Genomic DNA, 22,023 nt, shown 5'->3' with positions numbered 1-22,023 from the left:
ATTCCTAAGGTATTGTAGTGACATAACCATGTTAGTTCTGCAGATCAGCTCTCCATCTCCTAATCCTCTCCTCAAACACATACCTCTCCTAAAGATATACCTCTTGACTTTCACACACACATATATATCAGCATGAAAAGAGAAAAGAGAAAAGAGAGAAGAGAGAAGAGAAGAGAAGAGAAGAGAAGAGAAGAGAAGAGAAGAGAAGAGAAGAGAAGAGAAGAGAAGAGAAGAGGAGAGGAGAGGAGAAGAGAAGAGAAGGAAAAGAAAAGGAAAAGAAAAGGAAAAGAAAAGAAAAGAGAAGAAAGGAAGAAAAGAAAAAGGAAAAAAAAGAAAAAAGAAAAAAAAGGAGAGTGCTCATATCACCCCTTCTCCTTACTAGTGAGGAGATCAATACTGGCTTTGCTATTATCTCCTATGAAGGGCAAACATCTGCATCTGCCAGCTCTAGAGCAACCACATTTGGAAAATAAATCATGAAGCTCTGCAGGATCACAGTTCTGTGATAAGAGCACAATGCATCCTATAATGCTGATAGCATGGCTATTGTTAATATGACAAGAGTTGCCCCATTTACTACTGTGTTTTAAACTCCCACCAAGTTTCCAGATTGATGATGTCAAATTCCTCACCTTCCTCAGTTGTTTCCAAATGCCCCAAATCAAAAATGAAATACTCATCAGATAGAAAGGAACTTGTAGGTTTGAAATTGTTCTTTGAAACTTCATTCTTTTACCTGAGTGAATGACATTAAGGACACGAGCTTGAAGTGAATGCACTGGAACTTAGTACAATATGGATTGAATTGGGAACCATTAGTTTTATATTTGCAGTGATTGGAAAAAGAAGCCGAGAAGAAAAAACTATGCAGAACCAGAAAGGCATGGCCCATGGTTCAGGACCACTTTGGTCCCGAAACTAATGCTTATGAAGTAAGTGACACATGCTGAGTACTTTTCTTGTGATCTTGTCATCCTCTTTTTGCCTCTTATGTTTATAAGCCTGAACCTATGGTCTAAAGTCTTGATATGAAGTCATTCATTTACCATCAGTGAAAGCTGTTCCCATCCCCACCACTCAAAGTTTTTGTAATCAGTATTTATCGGGTTAGGATATTTAATTGCTACCTAAAGCCCTGAACCTTCCCTTACCCTACAGTCTATTTCCCTAGAGACAGATGAAGTTTGGAACTCAATTGGCACTTACAATTCTGTGTTTAAGCACTTGTTTTCAAAATGCTGAACTTTTGTGTAAGAAGTGTTTGACTGCCTAGGGAACCTCACAATAAATACTACAGGTGAGCAGTAATCAATTAAAATACAGTACTTGGGGTTTTAACTGCTTTGCAAAGCATCCTTCTAATCCATTATTGGGAAAATCTTATCCCCATTCAACTAACTTAATTATAAATACAAAAACACCCTAAATTAAGCCTATATATGATAGCCTTTACAAAATTAGGATGTATGACCTGCCCCTCACAAAACAGGTACTACATCTTACCCTGGAAGGGCTAGTTTTCTGCAAAAAAATCTGGAAAACCAAGCAGCTTTCAGAATTACAACAGAAATGCTCCAACTAAACCCAGGTCAATAGGTTAATAGTTCCGAAACTCCACTACAGTATCTTAGTTCTCAGGGCTATTAACGACATAACCACTAGCCATAACCACTAGCATTTCCTCAGAAAAGATGATTAAGGTAGAAGTAGCTATTCAGAATGTGTGTGTATGTAAGAGAGCTACGCTTAAAGGACCATAGCTCTTTACATACACCCTGCTTCCAGGTAAGCTGTGTAATACATCCACGTGCTGAAGACTAAGTAATAAACAGGGAATTAATGTCACCTTTAAGTCAATTACAAGAAATGGAAACCTTGATCACAGAGAGACCAACTGGGGACATGTAGAGTTTTAGTTTCAGTCCATAGGTAGAGAAGCAATCCTGCCTACAACAAGAACCAGAACTTCAGCTGGGAGGTAATATGACCTCTGTGGAGCTGAAGGAAGTGTTCAGGCTTTGTCCTCCTTCATCATGGGTCATAACTATTAATAATGTGACTCGAAGGAAATACTTCTGTCTGCTGTGCTGTTTATCTGTAATTTCATCTGAGGAAATGAAAAATCAAGAGCCCCACTTCCCAGACGTTATGACTTGCTGTACTCTAAAGAGGCAGACAAGAGTAACAGCCCCTCCATTTGATTATTATTTGAGAACATCATGTTTCAAATAAACTGTGAAGGCACAGCAACCCTGTGTGGCACACTTGTTATTGCAGTGTATAATCAGACATGAATGCATCCCCAATGGGTACTGTTTCAAAGTTAGAGAGGAGAGGAGAGGAGAGGAGGGAGAGGAGAGGAGAGGAGAGGAGAGGAGAGGAGAGGAGAGGAGAGGAGGAGAGGAGAGGAGAGGAGAGGAGAGGAGAGGGAGGAGGGAGAGGAGAGGGGAGGGGAGGGGAGGGGAGGGGAGGGGAGGGGAAGGGAGGGGAGGGGAGGGGAGGGGAGGGGAGGGGAGGGGAGGGGAGGGGAGGGGAGGGGAGGGGAGGGGAGGGGAGGGGAGAGGGGAAGGGAAGGGGAAGGGAAGGGAAGGGAAGGGAAGGGAAGGGAAGGGAAGGGAAGGGAAGGGAAGGGAAGGGAAGGGAAGGGAAGGGAAGGGAAGGGAAGGGAAGGGAAGGGAAGGGAAGGGAAGGGAAGGGAAGGGAAGGGAAGGGAAGGGAAGGGAAGGGAAGGGAAGGGAAGGGAAGGGAAGGGAAGGGAAGGGAAGGGAAGGGAAGGGAAGGGAACCAGGTATGGGGATCTGAGATGGACAAAATTACCAATATGACTTGGTTTACTCATAACTCAAAAAATCCCACCTCCTATAATCATATGGCTCAGCTTTTCCATGACACAGGGTAGAAGTTAAATTAAGTCTCTGCCACCCTTTGCTAGTCTCCAGTTATCTAATAACAATGAAGTGGCTTTGTGGACCCACCTTCACACCTTAACTGATGGATTAATTTTATAGACTGCAGCCAGATAACTCTCCTGTCAAGCCAAGGATTTCCTCAAATCTCATTGGCTTTTTGGTAAGAAGAAGCTTTGACTGGAAAGCTCTCTTCAACTGCCAATATTAACTATAGGAAGACATCATGTGCACGGCAATTAACTGGGCAAGTCAGAGGAATGAGCTGGTTCTTTGTGTGCCTGCTGTACAGGTGACTGGTGGTGTGCACAGACACGGGCACGCTCCAGCACCTAGGGCAGCCAAGTTTGATCAAAGGAAATGTGCACAACAGAAATAAGTGTGTACAGGCTCACGGTCAGAAGACCTGGTGAATTGAGTGTGCCACTCTTTCAACAAAAACAATAATGGCAGTGTTTGTCAGTATTACCAGATATTCCACTAGGTAAATCATTCCAAAAAAGGTAGAAAAGGAAAAAAAATCACTTGAATATTTATTAAAACTGGAAAACACTAACTACAGACAGATGACATCCTTCTAAAACTAAGAATGTCAGACAGAGGGATGCTCAAACAGAACAGCAGACAGATTTGGGAACTCATCTGGATGCTTCAGGGTTGTGTGTTCATTTTTGTGTGAAATGGAGAATGGATAGCAAGGAAAAACACTTTCCCACACACAAATGCAAATTTTGTTTCAGTGCAATAGTAGACTTAAATTAAGAGAAATGATTCATAGGAAGGTTTTCCACTAAACTAGGTTGCAGAAGCCAGCAAATTTTTCAGTAGCACAAAGCAACTTATCCTGTTCAACACAAGGCAAATATTTTTCCTGGGGCAGGGAAGAAGGGTTTCATTTAACACTGAAGGTCCTGATGTATTCAACTGATGTTAAGGCTATTGCTGGGTTATTTCAGTTCCATGACAATAGTACCAGATTAGAAATATTTAAACAAAATCTTTGCAGCAGTGAAAACAAGTTTAAAAAACAATCACTGTGTTTACTTTCATCTTTAAATGGATTACTGCTACAGGCTGACAGCCTCACCAAACAAATGAAAGTCCTAAATCCTACAAATCTTTATAAACTGTAACATCAGCCATAGCAACTAACAAACAGCTACCAGGAAACAGTTTTGCTTGGTTGTTTCCACTAAAGTTTGATGTGAAGTATTTATAGTACCTTAAAATACATGTATGCTTAAAAAGACTACAAAAGTGCAGCTTCTGGATAAAGAACCATTGAGGCATCAAAATGAAAGCTAGGCAAAGGCTTTGAAACTAATGGATTAGCCTTTCTCCTTTTTTAAATGAAGAAAATAATAATGAAAAGAGCACCAATGAAATATATCCTGCTGATCTTAAACAGCCACTCTACGTTACATACGGACATAAACACTAATGACACTAATGAACACAGATTGGTGAAAGGAAATGATAGTCAAGGGACTCATCTACAAGTTTATCAGAAGGCAGGGCAAAGCCCATAAGATGCTCGGCATCATACTTAACACCCATGAACACGCAGAAATCCTGACACGTACTTCTTTTTCACAAAAACAGAAATCGGTATCTTCCATTGTGAAAAATGATTTACAAAATCTATGAGCCCTCTCCAACCAACCTCTCCAACATGTACACCTGAACAACGTGTACAAGGTTATCTAGTCTCTGTCCCCTCCAGGCTCTCCCAAAACACTTCCCTTTACAGTTTTGATGAATGCAACTTGAAACTCAGGCTTCTGGTTGTTCTCATTTGCAGTCCTGAAATACTTTTTTAAATTATTATTATTTCAAAGAAAACAAACAAACCATGGTTAATAGAAAAATCAAAGGCTAAGGCTGTGTTGAAGGAAAAAAAAAAGAAAAAAAAAAAAAAGAAATCACCACCACAACAAAAACAAAGCCAGAAAATAAGCATGAGCACAAAAATACATTCTACTCTCCTTGGTACCAATAGAAATTTTTGAAGTGCAAGATATAATTTAAATCATTTTAATTCAGAGTGGAAGAATTTGACCACTAATGTTTGAATATAGAACAACAGGAAAAAGCCACAATTAAACTATTGAATTTTGGTCTGCACGTGTAATGCACATATAACTTAATAAATGAGATGATAGCACATTAAAAAAAAATCTTCCTTCATGTAGAGCTTATTTAATCTTTACCAAAGTCTTACTAAATATTTCCTTTTTAATTTTTCAGGTCATCAGACAAGGCCCTAAGTGTACGTCTGAGCCTTTTTAGACCACCCACAGCATTATATTGAAAGCCCCAAGAAGTGGGAACACTGGACCCAGTGAAGAAAGGGATCTTTATATTATGAAGTGACCCTGAAAATAAAGGACAGGGGAACTGTAGAGCTGTTGGCCATTATTCCCACACTCTCTGAAAATCACCCTATGTGCAGTAAATTACTGATGAGGAATTTTCTCTCTCTCTTTCTCTTTGTAATTAAGTCAAGTGCTTTTCAGTTTAGCTTCTTTAAATTACTTCCACTTAAACTTTCACTGCTTTGCAGAGGAGCGGCTACTGACTAGGACTAGAGGCCACTTTTAGTGAAGGAAGGTGCCCATTAGCCATTCTACCATATTATCCTAAATGAAATACTACAATTGATCTCACGATTTTTCCTTTCAAGCCCCCCCCCCCCTTCAAAACTCTGTCCTGTTTTACCTCTTGCATAGGACTTGGAAAGCTGCTTCTCTGAACTCCTTACAGGTGTACAAACAGAAAATGAAAAATGTTCCATCAAGGAGAGATCTTTATAAGACACAGTGGATGTCATTTTATTTTCTTTTGCAATTGCTTACCATTGTCCTCAATTTATGAGTGAAAATTCCACTTACATTGGTTAGACAGCACAATTCATAGCCAAATTCCTAAGTCCTTGTAAAACAAACAAATACTTTGGTACACTTCTGCTGCTTCCTCTTGTTGTCTATGCTAGCTGCCAGAATAGATTCAACTAGTCTTTCATGTGAAAGCTGAAAGTGCTAATAATTTAAATTCATCATTTCTTACTTTGTAAGAAACAGTAATACTTTCCTCCTCCATTAAAAACAAAAGAAACCACCTATTAAACACCCAAATTCCATTCCACAGTTACATGTGATAGACTGTTGTGGTTGGTGCAATTATGTGAAGATGAAGACGCATGAAATAGTATGGAAAACAAGTTATTTGTGAAGCCTCAAACTTTGGCCTTCTGTACAAAAAGGAAACTAAAATGCATAGTTACAAATGTCAAAAGGAAAATTATCCTGGTATTTCTGCCCTAAATAAAAGAACCGGTCAGAAAAAAAATCACAGGTAATGTAAAGTACATGTGTTCTCCATGCCTTCATATTACACTGCTCTTCATCTTTAGGTTACTGTTATTTTCTTATCCCTAAAATACGATCAGTAAGAACTTTTCACACCTGAATAATACATAGGTAATGCACCACACTTTTTTCATTGCTGCAGTCGGTTTATATAGGACACATCAAAGCAGAACAAGACAGCAGAGTCTTGCTTAAGATACTGGCAAGGCTGCACAAAGAGTTCAAGAGTCCCAGCTGTCTGATCACCAGACAGCGTAGCTGTTTTTACATCTATATGAGCAGCAGAGGTAAAGAAACAGAATCACGATGTAGAGAGACTTTGGGGGCAATAAATACTGAAACATATACAGAAAGAGAGAAGAAACGGTGTTTTCGGAGCTTGGAACTGCACGTTGGTTGACACCTCAAGGTCACTGTTGTTGCCCCCTACTTCAAAGGGAGGGGTCTGGAACTGGCATCCAGCCACCTTGTTGTCTTTTTTGCCTCCCATCACATCACACATGTAAAAAAGCTTTCCTGGAATCAGAGAATCATGTTTACAAATACTGGAAACCCACTGGGGAGGTAAACTATCTAAGACACAGATTCCAGTCCCTCAGACACTACCATTGGCCTCCAGAGACAAGGATTCAAATCCTGGTTCCGTGTTACATTTCCTCAGGTAGTTAATCAAAGCTAAATATGCTGTAAAAAAAAAGACTAAGCATACATGCATTCACAGCATGCATGCTGTGCCTGCATTTGCCATGCAGCCATAACATCACTTAATGCTCAGTATTTATTTTCATTCATTTTGAAATTCAAACAGGGGAAATCTACCATTCCTACTACCGCAAAGGCCAGTGCTGTCAACTGGTCCCTGCATGTATACCAAGCATAAAACATTTCTTTCCAACAAGATCCACAAACAGTAAATAGCAACCCCCTACTATGAAACCTGACATTTCTACAGAGGTATTTAAATTTGGATGAATTTTATACTACTGGTATAAAACTGAGGCAGTAATGGGACCAGTACATGCGATACTCATCAAGCTATAACTTCTTCCTCTTTTTTTCTTTTTTTTTTTTTTTTAAAAAAAAAGCAATTACCCAGAAATTAATCTATACATGAATGGAATATTTATGGTATGAATGTAAAAGAAAACCTTTCTTAACCTTTCTGATGTCTCTTTTCTAATGCGTTCCTTACAGGTGCTTCCAAGACTTTCTTACAAAGCACAAGATCACAAATTTCACCTTTTTGTTCACTCTCCTTTCAAATCTGCTTGACTTCATGCCTCTCATAACCCTACCCACATGAAAGAAGTAAATGTGGCCTCCCTGCCACAAAATTCAAAACAAGCACTGCATTAACAAATCATTTTTTGTATGTTATTGTTGTCAAAGGCTGATAAAGGTTGGATGCTGTAAACAGATGCTACTTTACCAATCTGTTTAATTTGACACATAAATCTCCTTTCTAAAACCCTTGCTTTTACAACCTACTTCCATTTTTGCCTATACCAATTAAAATGTCAATAAGTTAATTTCTCTACAGTTATCATTGTAACTGATGATATCATAGAATCCATTTTATTTCAAAGCCACCGCTAATGCTCGGAGGCTCAGATCACACACACATATGTGTTAAATAGATCCCTAGCATATCCACACATGTGGCTGAGTGTTTGTCCTGGAAATGTTTTCTTTGTCTAGATTTGTGCTTCAGTTGCTTCAAACAACCAAAAACAGTAATCAAGGACAAATATCTAAGAAAACACACATTTGGTTCATTCTATTAAACCAATAAAAATAAATTCTTTTTCTCTTTTTTCTCTTCTGGGCCTTTACTATCTGTACCAGAACCCAAGTCCTCCATTAATGCTAACACTAAGTCTCCCTTCCTTGCTGTTTCATACCTAACTGTTTTTCTGACAGCAACTCTAAAAGACATGGAATGTACCCATTCTAAACAAAAAAATAAAAAAGGAAAGTAAAATCCGCCTACCACTTCAATTTAGAGCCATAAGTATTTATATAATCAAAACATTTCACATAGTGTAGTGTAAAGTCACCATATCTTAAAACGCTATGACAAAAACTAGAATTTTGCCATGGTAAATGCTACGGAAAATCAAAGATTAGTTATGGTTTAGGATGTCTGAAAACATGGAAAATCGTTTTTAAAAAAATTAAGAAGTCTCAGCTGTATTTTGGGCAAACTACCCCTGCAGGCCTGGCTCTACATGAAGCAAATTGAATAATCAGTTAATGGGGTATAATAGCCAAACGAAGGTCTGTGCAGTTGGTTAGAAACTCGACAGGAATCTGAAGTTGAGCAGAAAAAATGCTTCAGCTCAGCTATGTTCATTGTTTTCTGGTAAAACTAAAATAGCATCAAGATCCTTTCCTGAATCTTAGCAATCCTCAAGCATCAGAAACATGTATTTTCTAACAAAGACCCTTATGGCTTCTCAGCACAGCTTTACTTTGTTTAGACAACAATTTTCCAATTTTCTCTGGGATTATAAAGGGTGTGAAAGTCCTTGAGTTCAGTATGCACCATGCAACAGTGCTGTGTCCAACTAGCCTGGAAATTTCCAGGAAACTTTGGAATTCCCCATTTTACTCTTTGGTCAGAGGAAGAGTCATCACATCCTGCCAGGCAGGACCCTAACACTACTACCAGGGAGTTTCTAACTTTGCTGCTCGTCTGTAGTGATCCAGCATATCTAGAATAGTTTTAGTAAGGCAAAAAGCACCTTGTTTCCTAGAGTCTTTCTTAGGAGGCTCAACACGTTTATATTTCATGGTAGGTACATAATTTCCTGTTGGGTGTTCTGCTGTTTGTTTCCTTCTCAGTACATGGCCTCCTGAAGGCCAAGTTTCTTCAGATTAAAACATCTGGAAAGCTCACGTGAACCCAAACATTTGCTTTTCCTTATGCCTTTTTTGCTCCATAGTCTAAAAAAGACAGTTTGTGAAATCCAGTTTCTCTCACTGTGTCAGGGTGCAGGCTCCACTCTGATGGGACTGATCTGAGGTCAGTCGGATCTCGATGTTAGGTTGCAAGCAATACTGATGCAGAACTCCTAACCAAGGTCTAGGTATCTCCACAGGAACATGTATAGTGACCAGTCCTTGTAAATCTTTTGCATTTTTTTAATGATATAAACCAATTCTGAGCTATGGAAGAAAACATTTTTTAAAAACATAACAAAAACAAAAAACAGAAGACAGCAGAGAGTGTAGCAAAGTGGGGTAAATATCTAATCCTAGCTATTCACATCTTTATAAGCCACAAGGTCTTTGAATATAAACTTTGAGAGCCATTCAGTTAAATTCTGGTAAGAGCTGTCAGTGTAAATCTCATAGAAGCTTCCCTGAGTATGTTTGCTAGTCTGGTTGACACAGCTTTAATGGGACACCGAGGGAGAGAGACAGGGATGGTCTCTGTGCAGTACTGATCAAAGGGAAATGCACAGCAAAATGAGAAGCAGACTCATTCAAAAAACTGGGAGTTGTTTTTGTTTCTGGTTTGTATGTATAGGGCTCTTGCAGAGCACCTGTTCCAGCAAGACAGCACTGAGAACTCCCAAACTACATGCCTTCTATTCCCTCAAAGCCAGACACAATGAGACTGAAAGATAGGAATTTGTGTTTGAAGACTTATATAGCCAGAAATCACTGCATACAATAAAAACATCAACCTAGTGTTAAGTACTATGCCACTCCTTACATTTTTCCCTGACTCTATCCATTGTGTGGTTGGAAAAAGCTAGCTTTAAAAAAAAAAAGAATACACACACAAAAAAGAACCATGAAATAATGTGCTTGAAAGTCTACCACTTAAGAAACAGAATGCTAGACCACAGGTTGACAGCACTGAATTTGGACTAGGGCAGAAAACCTTAGGAGGTGCCCTCAGTGAAACACTTGGTGTCATACGTTGACAGGACAGAAGATACCCCCAGGCTTTAGGGTGCTGTATGCCATCCCGGTAAAAGAAAGGAGTTTTGACCGAAGCAAACCTGGTGGTGGCCAGGCCAGGTAAAACATATCAATTAAAGAATGCTGCAGCAGCTATGTATCCTTAAAGTAACCTTCAGCCCTTCTTATTTAGTAGTTATCAACTTATTTATTTATTTACTTTGTAACAGACACATTAGGCTGGGTTTCACTCTCCATGAAAACTATTTTAACACAAAGCAGACTTTGGTCTTTATTTGTTTTGAACCACAAGTAAAAAAGCAATACATTTACTTTGGAAGAAGGTTGCCAAATGGATGAAAAAGGCCTGCAAGTTTTCCTTTTGCTTGCCCTTAGCATTTACGGTCAACTTTTCCCAGCTCAAAACCCAAAGTCTGCTCTCAATTAGCCTGGCGTAAATCAGAGCAACTCCATTGACTTCAGACAGCTTTTCTGGATATACAGCATTGTGAGACAGAACAGAATTTGGCCAATATTGTCTTTTTTGTTTTACCGGCATCATGGATTTTTCTCTTTTTGGAAGACTTATCGGTTGACACAAAGCAGATGACTGTGGACAACCTGTTTGATGTGGTAAACAAAAGCAAAGTAACTGCCAAACCAGCCGATGGAGTTAGAAAGAAAAGAAACATGAACACTGTGGGAAGGAGAATGCTGAGGAAGAACTTGAACCTTCTACTGATTTTGGTAGTGAAGTCCAAAAATAACCAATAATATTGCCTAAAACTGTGTAGGAGTGTGATTTTAATCTCTAATCATGCCCATCAGAAGCAATTCCTCTGAACTTGATGGTGCTAATCCACAGTAAAACCAGACACAGAAATTTGCAACCACACACAAAGTTTAGATACCAGCAGGAGCAACACAATAAAATTATCATGAACATGTTTCCTACTGGTAAAGCAAATGTAGTGAAGGAGTAGAGAGACTGAACTCTCTTTTGCAGAATTTATTTCTGTAAATACAGCACTGCAAAACCTTATTGCAAACTTTTTTCCTTCCTTGAGAGGGACTAGGATTATGAACTAAAAGAAAGTTGATAGCAAAAGACAGATCCTTCCTGGATGAACAAAGATATTTCCAGTTTATGAGGCAAGAAATATTTTTAATTGATTCTTACAGATTCCTCTCTGCAACACTAGTGATGGAAGCAGAATGGGCACAACAAGCATTTCTTTTGACAAAAGCATAGGATGTCATATTTTAACTTACAATTTTAAAATTTCATTACAAATTGTAGTAAGGCCTAACTTATGGTGTTCTATTAAAATCTTTTAAATCAAAAAAAAAATGTTGCTTCAGTGACCAAATGCTCAAGCTTGAAAACTTAAAGATTCTAGTAGGAACACTGCTGAGATAAAAACTTCTTTCAACTTACGGTTAATTCAAATTCTATAAACGTGCATAAACTTTGTATGAGTCATTTGATTTCAATATTTTTGTTTATTTTTGGTCCCTTTTTAGCTGTCAGGTGTAGAGATAGTTTCATTCACCCGGACTATTCCCCAGAAAGTTGTGATACTCACTGGGATATTATAAAGCAGAAAGGCTGTTTTTTCTCTTCCTACCTCAATTATAGATTTATGTAGATGAACAGACTAAAAGTGTGAATGACAGAATCAGCTTTGCTGAAAAGTTTATTTACCAGAAATCCAGCAGGACTTACAGAGGAGCCGACACAGACAGATTCTTGTTATGGCAACTTAGAACATTTCACCGGGCATAGAACTTGCATCTTTGGGCACCAAAAAGTATTCTTTGGTCTGTAATGACTAATAGGGAAAAACTAATTTGCTAGAACAACTTCAATATGAAATTAAACTTGAAATAAGTGTTTAAACGAGTACATGTCTGTAAATATTTAAATGAAGATTTATTTCTTGGATTTAAACTTAAATTATGCTTTAAATTATGTCAGCTTCCAGGTGGAAGTGGAGTAGAAGTGGCTATTTTTTCAGAAAAAGAAGGTAATTATTGAAATTATGCTATGCTGGTGAAAAAAATATTCCAAAGAACTTACAAAACTAATCTGCCATGTTTCTACTGACTCACTACCAAAAATCAGTTCAAACATAAATTCATCAGGAATTACTGAAGACTGCAAAATAAAACTAGCAAGCAAACATTAACAGTGAGAAAATGTATTAGTATTAAACGCACAACTTGTATTTGTTTAATTACAGTAAGAGAATCAACAATTTTTGTAGAATTGAAGCAGTCCCTCATTTTTAATCCAAGCTCATCATTTTAACAAATCAATGACATCTGCTGCACACCAGCTGATAGATTCCCAGTCACACTGGTAAGTCATGAAACAGAGCACAAGATCATGCACAAGGCTTTCTACGCAGAGCAGCTGAAACCCCCAGCTGTACTCACACTGAAGATGCTTTAAACTCAGCCTCCAATGCACTGTCATCTTTATCATCAGTCTGTAAGACCATGTGGCTCTTGGCCTCCAGCTCACTAAACAGCCGGCCAATAGGATGCGATGGAAAAGCATGAATGTGTTGCCAAATGGAAACAAACAAACAAACAAAAATAGAAAAAAAAAAAAGAAAGAAAAAAAAAAAAGAAAGAAGCCATTCTGTGATACACATCATTCAACTACTGTCTACTGTTTAAATTACCTGGAGTCTTGTATTTTCTTATTGACAGAAGCCATTAAACTTTGGTCAACTCAGTTTGCTCTGTAAGATGGGCAGCTTTATACGTAACACAGGGTTTTAGGGTTCTAAGTTTCCATGCAGTGCTAACCAACAGAAACCCCCAAAGAACTTCCCAAATGTTATAATCAACACAGGAAACACTCTTCATAGAGCACACTTTGGTTTTGTAAATTGCACCCTGAGCCACTGGATGACAGACATGGCCAGCTTTAGCTATCTGCAGCAAACATATCTTCATGTGAGCTAGCCAGCCAGATTCCCTTTATAGTCGAAAGAGAGAAATAGTTAGTTTCACAGCATGATTCATCTTAGCTGAAATTTCAGACATGTAGAACACATTAGATAACTTAAGTCTAAGAAGCACTTGCTCCACTCCATAGACATCAAAGGGAGGCAAGCTGATCAGACATCTAACTTAGGCAAAATTAATTCCAGCCCTCTTGTGTGGTATTCAGACGTGCTGAGGATCTGCAGCTCCCATTTTTTCTAAGCATGCATAGCCCAAGCCAAGTGTAATGGTACTGGCAATGACGCTAGTTCTGACTGACTCCAGTGATGCAGACTGCTCCTCAACTAGTCATTACTGTCTCTCTTTTGTTAATTATAAAACATCAGATACATTCACTAATACAGTGTATCCTCAAAGGAAAATATTTACGCTGGAATGTTGTTTTCAAAGGGAAAAAAATCAATGAACGGTAACATAAGCAGGGCAATTACCTCTGCATTAATGTGACTTTACCCTTGTTACAACCTCCTGTTATGTTTCTATATTGAATATAAAATCTGTCAATGGATAATATTAACTTTGGTTAGTTCCCCAAATCAAACATTCTACCTACCATTGTTTGGGTCCATTTACTTAGGGTAGATGGTGTCAAAGAACTTGGGTATGTAGGTAAATCAAGTCACCTACACATTTTTTTTTTCTTTTTTTTTTTTTTTCTTCCAATTTGCTGGAAAGAGGCTGGCAGATTAATAAAGTGCAATGAACATAATGGAAAGTAATAGGGGGAAAGGAGGGCCCATTCCTTAGCTCAGGCACCTACCTCTCACTGAGACCTTCAACACGCTGTCCATGGCCTAGCATGAAGCTGGGGTTCGACTGACTGCACGGACTGGCAGGGGCCGATAAAGTGCTTTTGACGTTCTGTACCGAGTGTCTGCGGCTCCGTCGGCGCTCCAAGCCCCTTCGCTCACTGGCACCCAGACTGGCCCTTCTTCTGTCCTTGCGCCCACTGGGCGGGGGGTCAGCGCTCTCATCTCCATCCTCGTGTCTCAGGGTCATCTGAGGAGAAAAGAAAGGCAAGGCTTCTGATATGCATCCTATAGGTACCTTAGGTCTTCACAATTAGTCTTTAAAAAATATCTGATCTCAACATGAGTGAGGCACCGTTTCTACAGATATCCCTCTAAGTTGTTATCTATCCATTAGTGCAGTGTAGCAGCTCTAATAATGGAATTATATACGGAATTACACACATCTTGTATGGAACAGTACAAGGCCTGTAACAACAGATATATTTATGCCATATTTATTTATTTATTTATTTATAAGGACTTAATTTTCAAGGAATCCAAGCAGTGCTAGACATCTAGCTCTCTTTATTTCCTTCTAAAATACATAGGTGAAGTCTTGGCTCTGCTGAAATCAAAAGAAAAATTCCTATGCATTGATCAACTGAACACTTCCTGATGTTCAGACATGCCACTGGTAATGAGCGAGGTGAAAGATAAGCTAGTATTTTAGGATAGTGCCGTAATTTATTCGCAACCAAGAGAACAGCAGATGCATACATAACTGCATTCCTCTTTAAGGTCTCCATTTTTATAGATCTCTCTGCAAAGTAAACAAAGGAAAAGAAACTAACAAAACTGTTTCTGTGAACTCATACCACAATGGATTAAAAGCAAAACACACAGACCACACATCTCCTCTAAGCTTCCCACTTTTTAGGTTAGCATAATTACTTTCTCTTATGCCATTCAGTGGAAAATTCAGCATTTCCTGCCAGTTCAGAAGCACTGTCGATGCAGAGGAACATATGCATTATATAAGGAAAGAACAATGCTGAGAATGCATTGTGCATGGCCACAATGACATTTGACAGAAAATTCTGACATTGGTTGGGAGCTCATCAACTGGAAACAGTCCAGGAACAAAATATGGATGTAGCTGTATTGGGTTTACGTGGCAAGGGTTTGGTAGCAGGGGGGCTGCAGGGGTGGCCTCTGTGAGCAGGGCCCAGCAGCTGCCCCATGTCAGAGCAGAGCCAGCTCCAGCCGGCTCCAAAGCGACCTGCTGCTGGCCAGAGCCGAGCTAGGGAGCTGAGCTGGATGGTCTTCTGGAAGAGCAGAGTTAAGAAAGGGAAAAAAAATGCTGTGTGACAGCAGCTGGGAGAGTGGAATGAGCACCAGGCCTGCAGACCCCCAGGTGAGTGCAGGAGGAGGGCAGGAGGAGCTCCAGGCACGCAGCAGAAGTTCCCCTGCGGCCTGTGGAGAGGCCCCTGGTGGAGCAGGCTGTCCCCCTGCAGCCCATGGGTCCCACACGGAGCAGATCTCCACGCTGCAGCCTGTGGAGGAGCCCCCGGTGGAGCAGGTGGATGTGGCCTGGAGGAGGCTGCGGCCCATGGAGAGCCCCCGCAGGAGCAGGCCCCGGGCCGGAGCTGCTGCCCGTGGAGAGGAGCCCACGCAGGAGCAGGGGCTCTGGGGGGAGCTGCTGCCTGTGGGGGACCCATGCTGGAGCAGTTTGCTCCTGGGGGATGGATGGACCCCGTGGTACAGAGCCACGAGGGAGCAGGTCTTGAAGAGCTGCTGCCTGTGGGCAGCCCCCGAAGGCTCAGTTCGGGAAGGATGGCATCCCGTGGGAGGGACCCCACGGGGAGCAGGGGCAGGGAGTGAGGAGGGAAGAATGGCAGAGACAAAGTGTTATGAACTGAGTGCAGCTCTCATTTTCCATTCTCCTTCACTGCCTGAGGAGAGGAGGTAGAAAAGGGTGGGTGGGGGGGAAGGTGTTTTTTTAGTTTTCTTTTAGTTTCACTAAAAGCACTCACTGCTCTAGTCTGTAGGCAATAGGCAATAAATTATATCAATTTTCCTATGCTGAGTCTGTTTTGCCCATGACAGCGATAGGTAAGTGATCTCCCTGTCCTTATCTCAACCCACGAGCTTTTTTTCATCATAAAAAAATTTTTGATGAGGAGGAAGAGTCAGAGAGGGGTGTGGTGGAGTTAGTTACCTATTCATGTTAAACCACCACAGCGGCATCTAATATCTTGAATTATGGCATGCCGTTGAAATGCCAGTGTGACACATCTCTAACAGAGAAAAAGAAGTGCTACCTTAGGGTACATAAAGAGAGAGCTACTGCTAGCAGAAACAACAAAATTACTGGTGGATCTCATCTGAAACGCAGCATAAAGATTAAGCAACCTTTATTTAAGAAGTATCCATTCACACAGGAAGAGGTAAAGGAAAGGCATATGTGGGTGACCAGAAAAATGTGTATTTTCTTGTTTCTATGTCCTGTTATTCTGGTAATTTTTACTAGAAGAGACTTTGACAAAATGACGGTTGGGGAAGTGGGATATCTCTGCATAAGATGCAAAATCTATGTAAGTGTGAAGGAGAGATTTTTCAGATAAAGCACAAACTTGGGAGAAAAAGAAGGAATGTATGTGGATATGTCTACATTTAATATGGTTATCAACAGAAAGCTGGTACGCAACTAGGTAAACTGATAATTTTGCAATCAGGTCTTTCAGTAGGCACAGCATAAACAAAAAAAATGTTTTTAAGTTTAACAATCATTTTTTACAAAGGACATTATGAGCTGATGCCTCTAACAATAAGAAAAGAAGAACATGGAACCCTCTCATTCTCACATTCCTTTTTTTCTGGACTGACAGTCCTCCTGCAGTCTGGTCTATATAAAAAGTAACTCTGCTAAAGTTAGTGAAGTTGCACGGGTGTAGAGCTGATGAAGAAAATGAAGAATCAAATCTACCACATCCTTTGCCGGACTTGGATGGAGATAAAGTCATTTCATTTCATCACATCAGAATACGAATTCACATTTACATTATATTGACTGCAGCCTAGACCTCCCCCTCCCAACACTTCCCAAAGTCTGAAAATTGAGGCTAATTATTAAGAAACTGGATATCCTACCCTTGCATATAAATATTTCAGAAGTAGTTATTTTATACCTAAGTGGTGAATGTGGAGTCATTCATTACTTCATTGCTGCAAACTGCACAGGATCCGGTCCAGTGTAAACTCGTAAACAAGGACTTGCTGGATATTCGGCTACAGAACAAGTGGTATATGTGAAGCTAAGCTCAGCTGAACCTTTTTCATGATCCGAATACGTTTGCATATGGAGAGGATGCGTAACTAGCAGTCTAAGAAAGTTTTAATTGCAGGCAGAACTGCCTCTAAAGAGGCTAGTAAATGTGCTGCTTTGCCTTGGAGTACACCCCAGCTTTAGTATGAAATGCATCTGTATGAGCAGCTATATACTTGTAGCAGGTCACGTATATGAATGTGTATAATACTTCTAGCAGCCAGATGTTTTTCTTTTAAAATAAAATAGATAACTGAATTTCACCTAGGTTACATTCCCCCCTCCTCTAGGCTTTGAAGTTTGCACAAGCTGTAAGATGCATAAAACAGGGCATGTTATGTTACCTCATAAATGTTAAATTGCTCAACTAAGTCCAAGTCTGTTCCTTTCTTGTTCAAGTGTCTCTGTGAAATAGCTTCAATGCCTAGCTCTTCCAGACAGTCCACCACGTCGTAGAAAGAGTCTTGATCTGGCAATCCCGACAGCGTCTAAGAATCAAAGGAAAAACATTTAAATCTGTTTGTTTTGAAAAGAATTAAACAAAGGTTTTTAAAAGCGGGTGGCAAGTGGTGCTACGTATGATTTCAATAAAACAAAACCATGATGTGGGATTAGAGACACCGCTAGAAAATAAAAAACAAGTGGCACAGCTTTTAACAAACAACTCTATGCACTGTGTAGAAAAATGAATAATTGGCAAAACAAATCAATGTTGTTATTTCATACGAAAGTATGGAAAATGTGGGTCTTTAAAATACACAGTTGGATTCTTCCTGGCTTCATTCAAGTACAGATTTAAAGAACAGAGAAAGTTAAAGCATCAAACACAAGGATAAAAGCAAAGAGAGAGAAAAAAATGGTTCAGCTAAAACCAGTGAAGCTGATTTCCTACTGATTCTTGTAACTTTGGCCTTAAGAAGAAAAAGTCGAATGCACAGCTGTGTGATGTCAGGACAGCAGGAAATATCCTGCACCATGTGCCTACTGTCCTCAACACCTGCAGCAGAGGTCATTCTCCCAATTCACAAATTGTTTTATATTACAGAGATACTGACTTCTTCCCTCCCTTTCAACTTTAAAAATCTTACTAAAGGTATGCTGACTTCTTAGCTCCGACAAAATGTTAAAAGTGTTACAGATTCCTGATTATGGGGTAAGTTGTTACCAGTGACACTGGAGCATTAGAATACTAGAAAATAAAGAATGCCAGTAATAACAGCTATTGAAAATAAACTCTTCGAATTCAGAGCTTTATACGGTGCCCACTCTATATTCAAGAGAGAAAGCACTTTTTTTGTTTATCCTTTTTTGGTGAATACAAAAAACTGAGAAGAAATGGAAGATGGTCTTCTGCAGTATACCATGTACTTTAAACACTCCACTGCAGTGCACGTAGCAAGAGGGATTGAATCAAGCCACTCAACCGTGTACTGCAGAGTGATGCTTGGGAAGAAGACATGGACATTGCACAGTTCTGAACAGAGCATGAGTGAACTTCACCAGTCCTGCAGACATACACAAAATCAACAGAAAACACAACTATTTTGGTTTGCTATTATTTTCTGCTCAGCTTGTGCTGATTTTTAACTGCTCTTTATGGATGATGCAGAAAAATGAGTCTAATCCTGCTGATGCTGAGCAGGAACTACTGAACATACACTGCAGCCTTCTTGTAGAGTGGCACATTGTGAGCATCAGTCTATCCAGAACCACTACTGCAAAACAAGGGAGAGTGCAGTCTGGAAGCAACACAGTTATTCTGGATTAGCTTTCCAAAGAGATACTCGTGATGAGGTAGCTTCCTCTCACCTAGCTATTTAATTAGCTAAGTAACTTATCTATACTTCCACTAGAAGAGAGAAAGAGCAAGAAAAAGAGAGAGCCCAGGCAAAAAGCAGACAACTCCAGAGAGTTTCACCTTCTCATGAACAGGATGGGATGAACTGTGTTCTAATTCTGTTTTTCTGGAGTGTGGCTTTCCCAAAGTTGCTCTGAGCAGCAAAGTGAAAAAGAGAACAGCTGTTCTCCCTCTACCAAGAAACTTTACATTCAGAAAAATTGGTTGGAATTACATGAATAACGAGAGAGAGCAATAGACAGCCGACATACCCTGCCCTGTTTAAGCACCTCTTTCCTATGAAATGAAGCACTGGGAAATGTGCCAAGCTGTGTTTCTTCTTCAGTCATTGCAGGACTATTGTCTGATGATTATCTAGTGAGTTGCACAATAAAGAGGAATGCTTAGCACAAACCCTAATAAAGTGTTAGGATAATATGTTTAGGATCTGATTAAACATTTGTGTCTGTCCAGGACAGTATTTAGGGCCTCTGTTTGAAACCCACTGAAGACCATGGAACTAAATTTTCCTGAATGGTGCTGATAATACATACCATGTACATTTTGTCCTCTCCTAAACTGACACCTAGCAACCCTAAAAAATGAAAACCTGACCGCAGAATTAAAATATAGCCACTTGGAGAACTGTGTTTAAACCACAGTCTTTGTTTTGTTGCAGAATTTTGTTGTGGTACTCCTAGCTTAGAGGAAAACAAGGACTTCAAATCTCAAACTATTTACAATTCAGGTCTACAAAAGAAGAACAAATAAGAATGTCAAGAGTCATTCCTATGCTTCTATCCAGTTTTGGTTTGAGGAAACAACCCTGAATTAAGATTATTTTATTTGTTTGTGCAAGTTGTGCAAGTTGCTCTCAGGACCTTATGGGAACGCTTGCACAACACTGAGTTCTTCCCTCTCAAGCAGCTGCTTTTGGAATGGTGAACTAAATTAAAATCAAAAACCTAGCCTGAGAGTTTTGAGCTTGATATATCTTCTTAACCACATTTTTACCAAAACCTAAACAATACATTTTACCTACCACTAACTGTAACAGTCCCAATGGAAAAAGGCAAGAAACTGATGAAGTTGTATGAGCAGTGGAAAAGAAAAACCCACAACAGTTCTATGGAATTACAAGCCAAATGTTTTCCTACATGATAAATCCTATTAGACGACATACGAAACTGGTAACAGCAGAATAACCTTATCTCGACCTGTCCTCAGTTCTGTTTCTTAACAAAGCCAAATGTAAATTAGCACTAACCTATTCCTAGCTTCAGACTGAAAGGCTCTTTTTATTTGTGATTTTTTAAAGGTGTATTGCTGGATGACATTAGGTAGCAAAATTAATAAGTATAGTGCCTTTTGTCATTTAGAAAACATTCATAGCACAAAGCAGTGGTGCAGAAAGAATACAGACAACAGAAAGTCCAACTAAATGTATTTGGTGTGCATGCTTTGCATGCAAGTCCAAATAACATAAAAGTACTGCTCTGGTTACTAAACATCCAACAGATTGGGTTTCAATAATGGGCCCACACACTATATAGAGAGATATTATCTAAATCCTACATGCTTTGGTGAAAAACACAGTAAATTTACGTAGTAAATAAACACACTTAAGGGCATTAGCCGAGTTTTCAATTGCTTTGGGATAGGAAGAAGCATGTCTCATGCATGCGTTTTCCCAAGAACCACAACTTCTTCTAAAACATCTGCTGCTGCCAATGCTGAACACAGGATGTAAGAAGATCATTGCTCCAGTGTGGCAGCTGCAATGTCCTTAAGGCAGGTCACTGAAAAAAGGATGTGCCAGCTCTTGCATTAACACCACACTGGCCTGTGACAGCACTTTTCCAGCTGCTGCTGCTGGACCACTGGTGGGTGGCACTCTAAGCTCCCACTACTAATCACTGGCCTGGAAGCTTGTACTTAAATTTGTCTTATACTGGATCTGCTAAAAAGCATTCAGTGCTTGATCTGGCTACACTAAAACATACTAATTTTTACATACTGAGTAATAATTTTACCTACCTTTTTAAAACAAAAATATTGTATAATACAAGAGAACAGACATAGTCTTAAAAAACAGGTAAAAAGAAAGTCATCAGTAATTTTACAACTACAAAACTACTGGTATAAAGTCAATAATAGAAAGGTTTTGTAGCAAATTTAAAAAAACAATATGTAAATGAAAGTCTGGAAGTAAACAGAAAAGCCAATTGAATTTAACACAGAATTCAATTTCTACATTGGGTGAGTGGAGGTTTTTATATATTTATGTACGTGTGTGTGTGTGTCTATATGTAAAAGGAAATATAAAGTGTTTAATCTATTTGGACCTCAGTAAAACTTCCAATAAAGGGCCACATGGGAAACAACCAATAAAAATAAAGAAAGTAGGGATTAGAGTAAGATCTAACAGACCATATGAACTAACCAAAGGAAGGTAACAAAGGTTATACTGGGACTATACAGAATCTGAATTATATCAACTGAGATCAATCTAATTTTAGAGATTCATTAATGAGTAAATCCCCCATAATTAAGAGAAGGTTAATGAAATGGTAGCATAAGTAAATTGTTTAAGTGTCACCAAAGGAGAGAATGAGGATAAAAGGATTGGTACAATTTTTATATCAGTTTTTGAGCAGGAAGGAAAGCAGTCGGTAAATGTATACATGGAAAAAGAAAATGGAGTAGGAGAAGTATGTTTCCTTAAGACAAATTCCCCATGAAGTTTCTGCCTGCACTGAAAACTTTGACAATTCCTCGCCTGGAGAAGCTGAAACCATCTGAGCCTTCTTTGTATTCTCTGTGGGGGAAAAAAATTACAACTGTGACATGCTGCTTGCTGTTTTCTCTATAATCATGAAAAAAAATCCCATTAAAAAATCATAAAACTGTCCATAAGCCAGATCAT

At 39.4% G+C, this 22,023-nt stretch overlaps 1 protein-coding gene across 12 annotated transcripts in view; it reads right to left on the bottom strand.

Annotated features, from left to right (window-relative positions):
- Window positions 1-22,023, bottom strand: part of FHOD3 (formin homology 2 domain containing 3) — a 396,018-nt gene that overhangs the window by 100,668 nt on the left and 273,327 nt on the right. For all 12 annotated transcript variants that reach the window (XM_040548937.1, XM_040548935.1, XM_040548932.1 and 9 more), the window contains 2 exons: window positions 17,605-17,748; window positions 13,965-14,203 (listed from right to left, as the gene is read on the bottom strand). In XM_040548937.1, the coding sequence (XP_040404871.1) occupies window positions 13,965-14,203; window positions 17,605-17,748 (383 nt within the window). The remainder of the gene's footprint in view (window positions 1-13,964; window positions 14,204-17,604; window positions 17,749-22,023) is intronic.

This window comes from Cygnus olor, chromosome 2 (genome assembly GCF_009769625.2).
Source record: "Cygnus olor isolate bCygOlo1 chromosome 2, bCygOlo1.pri.v2, whole genome shotgun sequence".
NCBI lineage: Eukaryota > Metazoa > Chordata > Aves > Anseriformes > Anatidae > Cygnus > Cygnus olor.
This window is presented reverse-complemented; position numbering and strand designations above follow the sequence as displayed.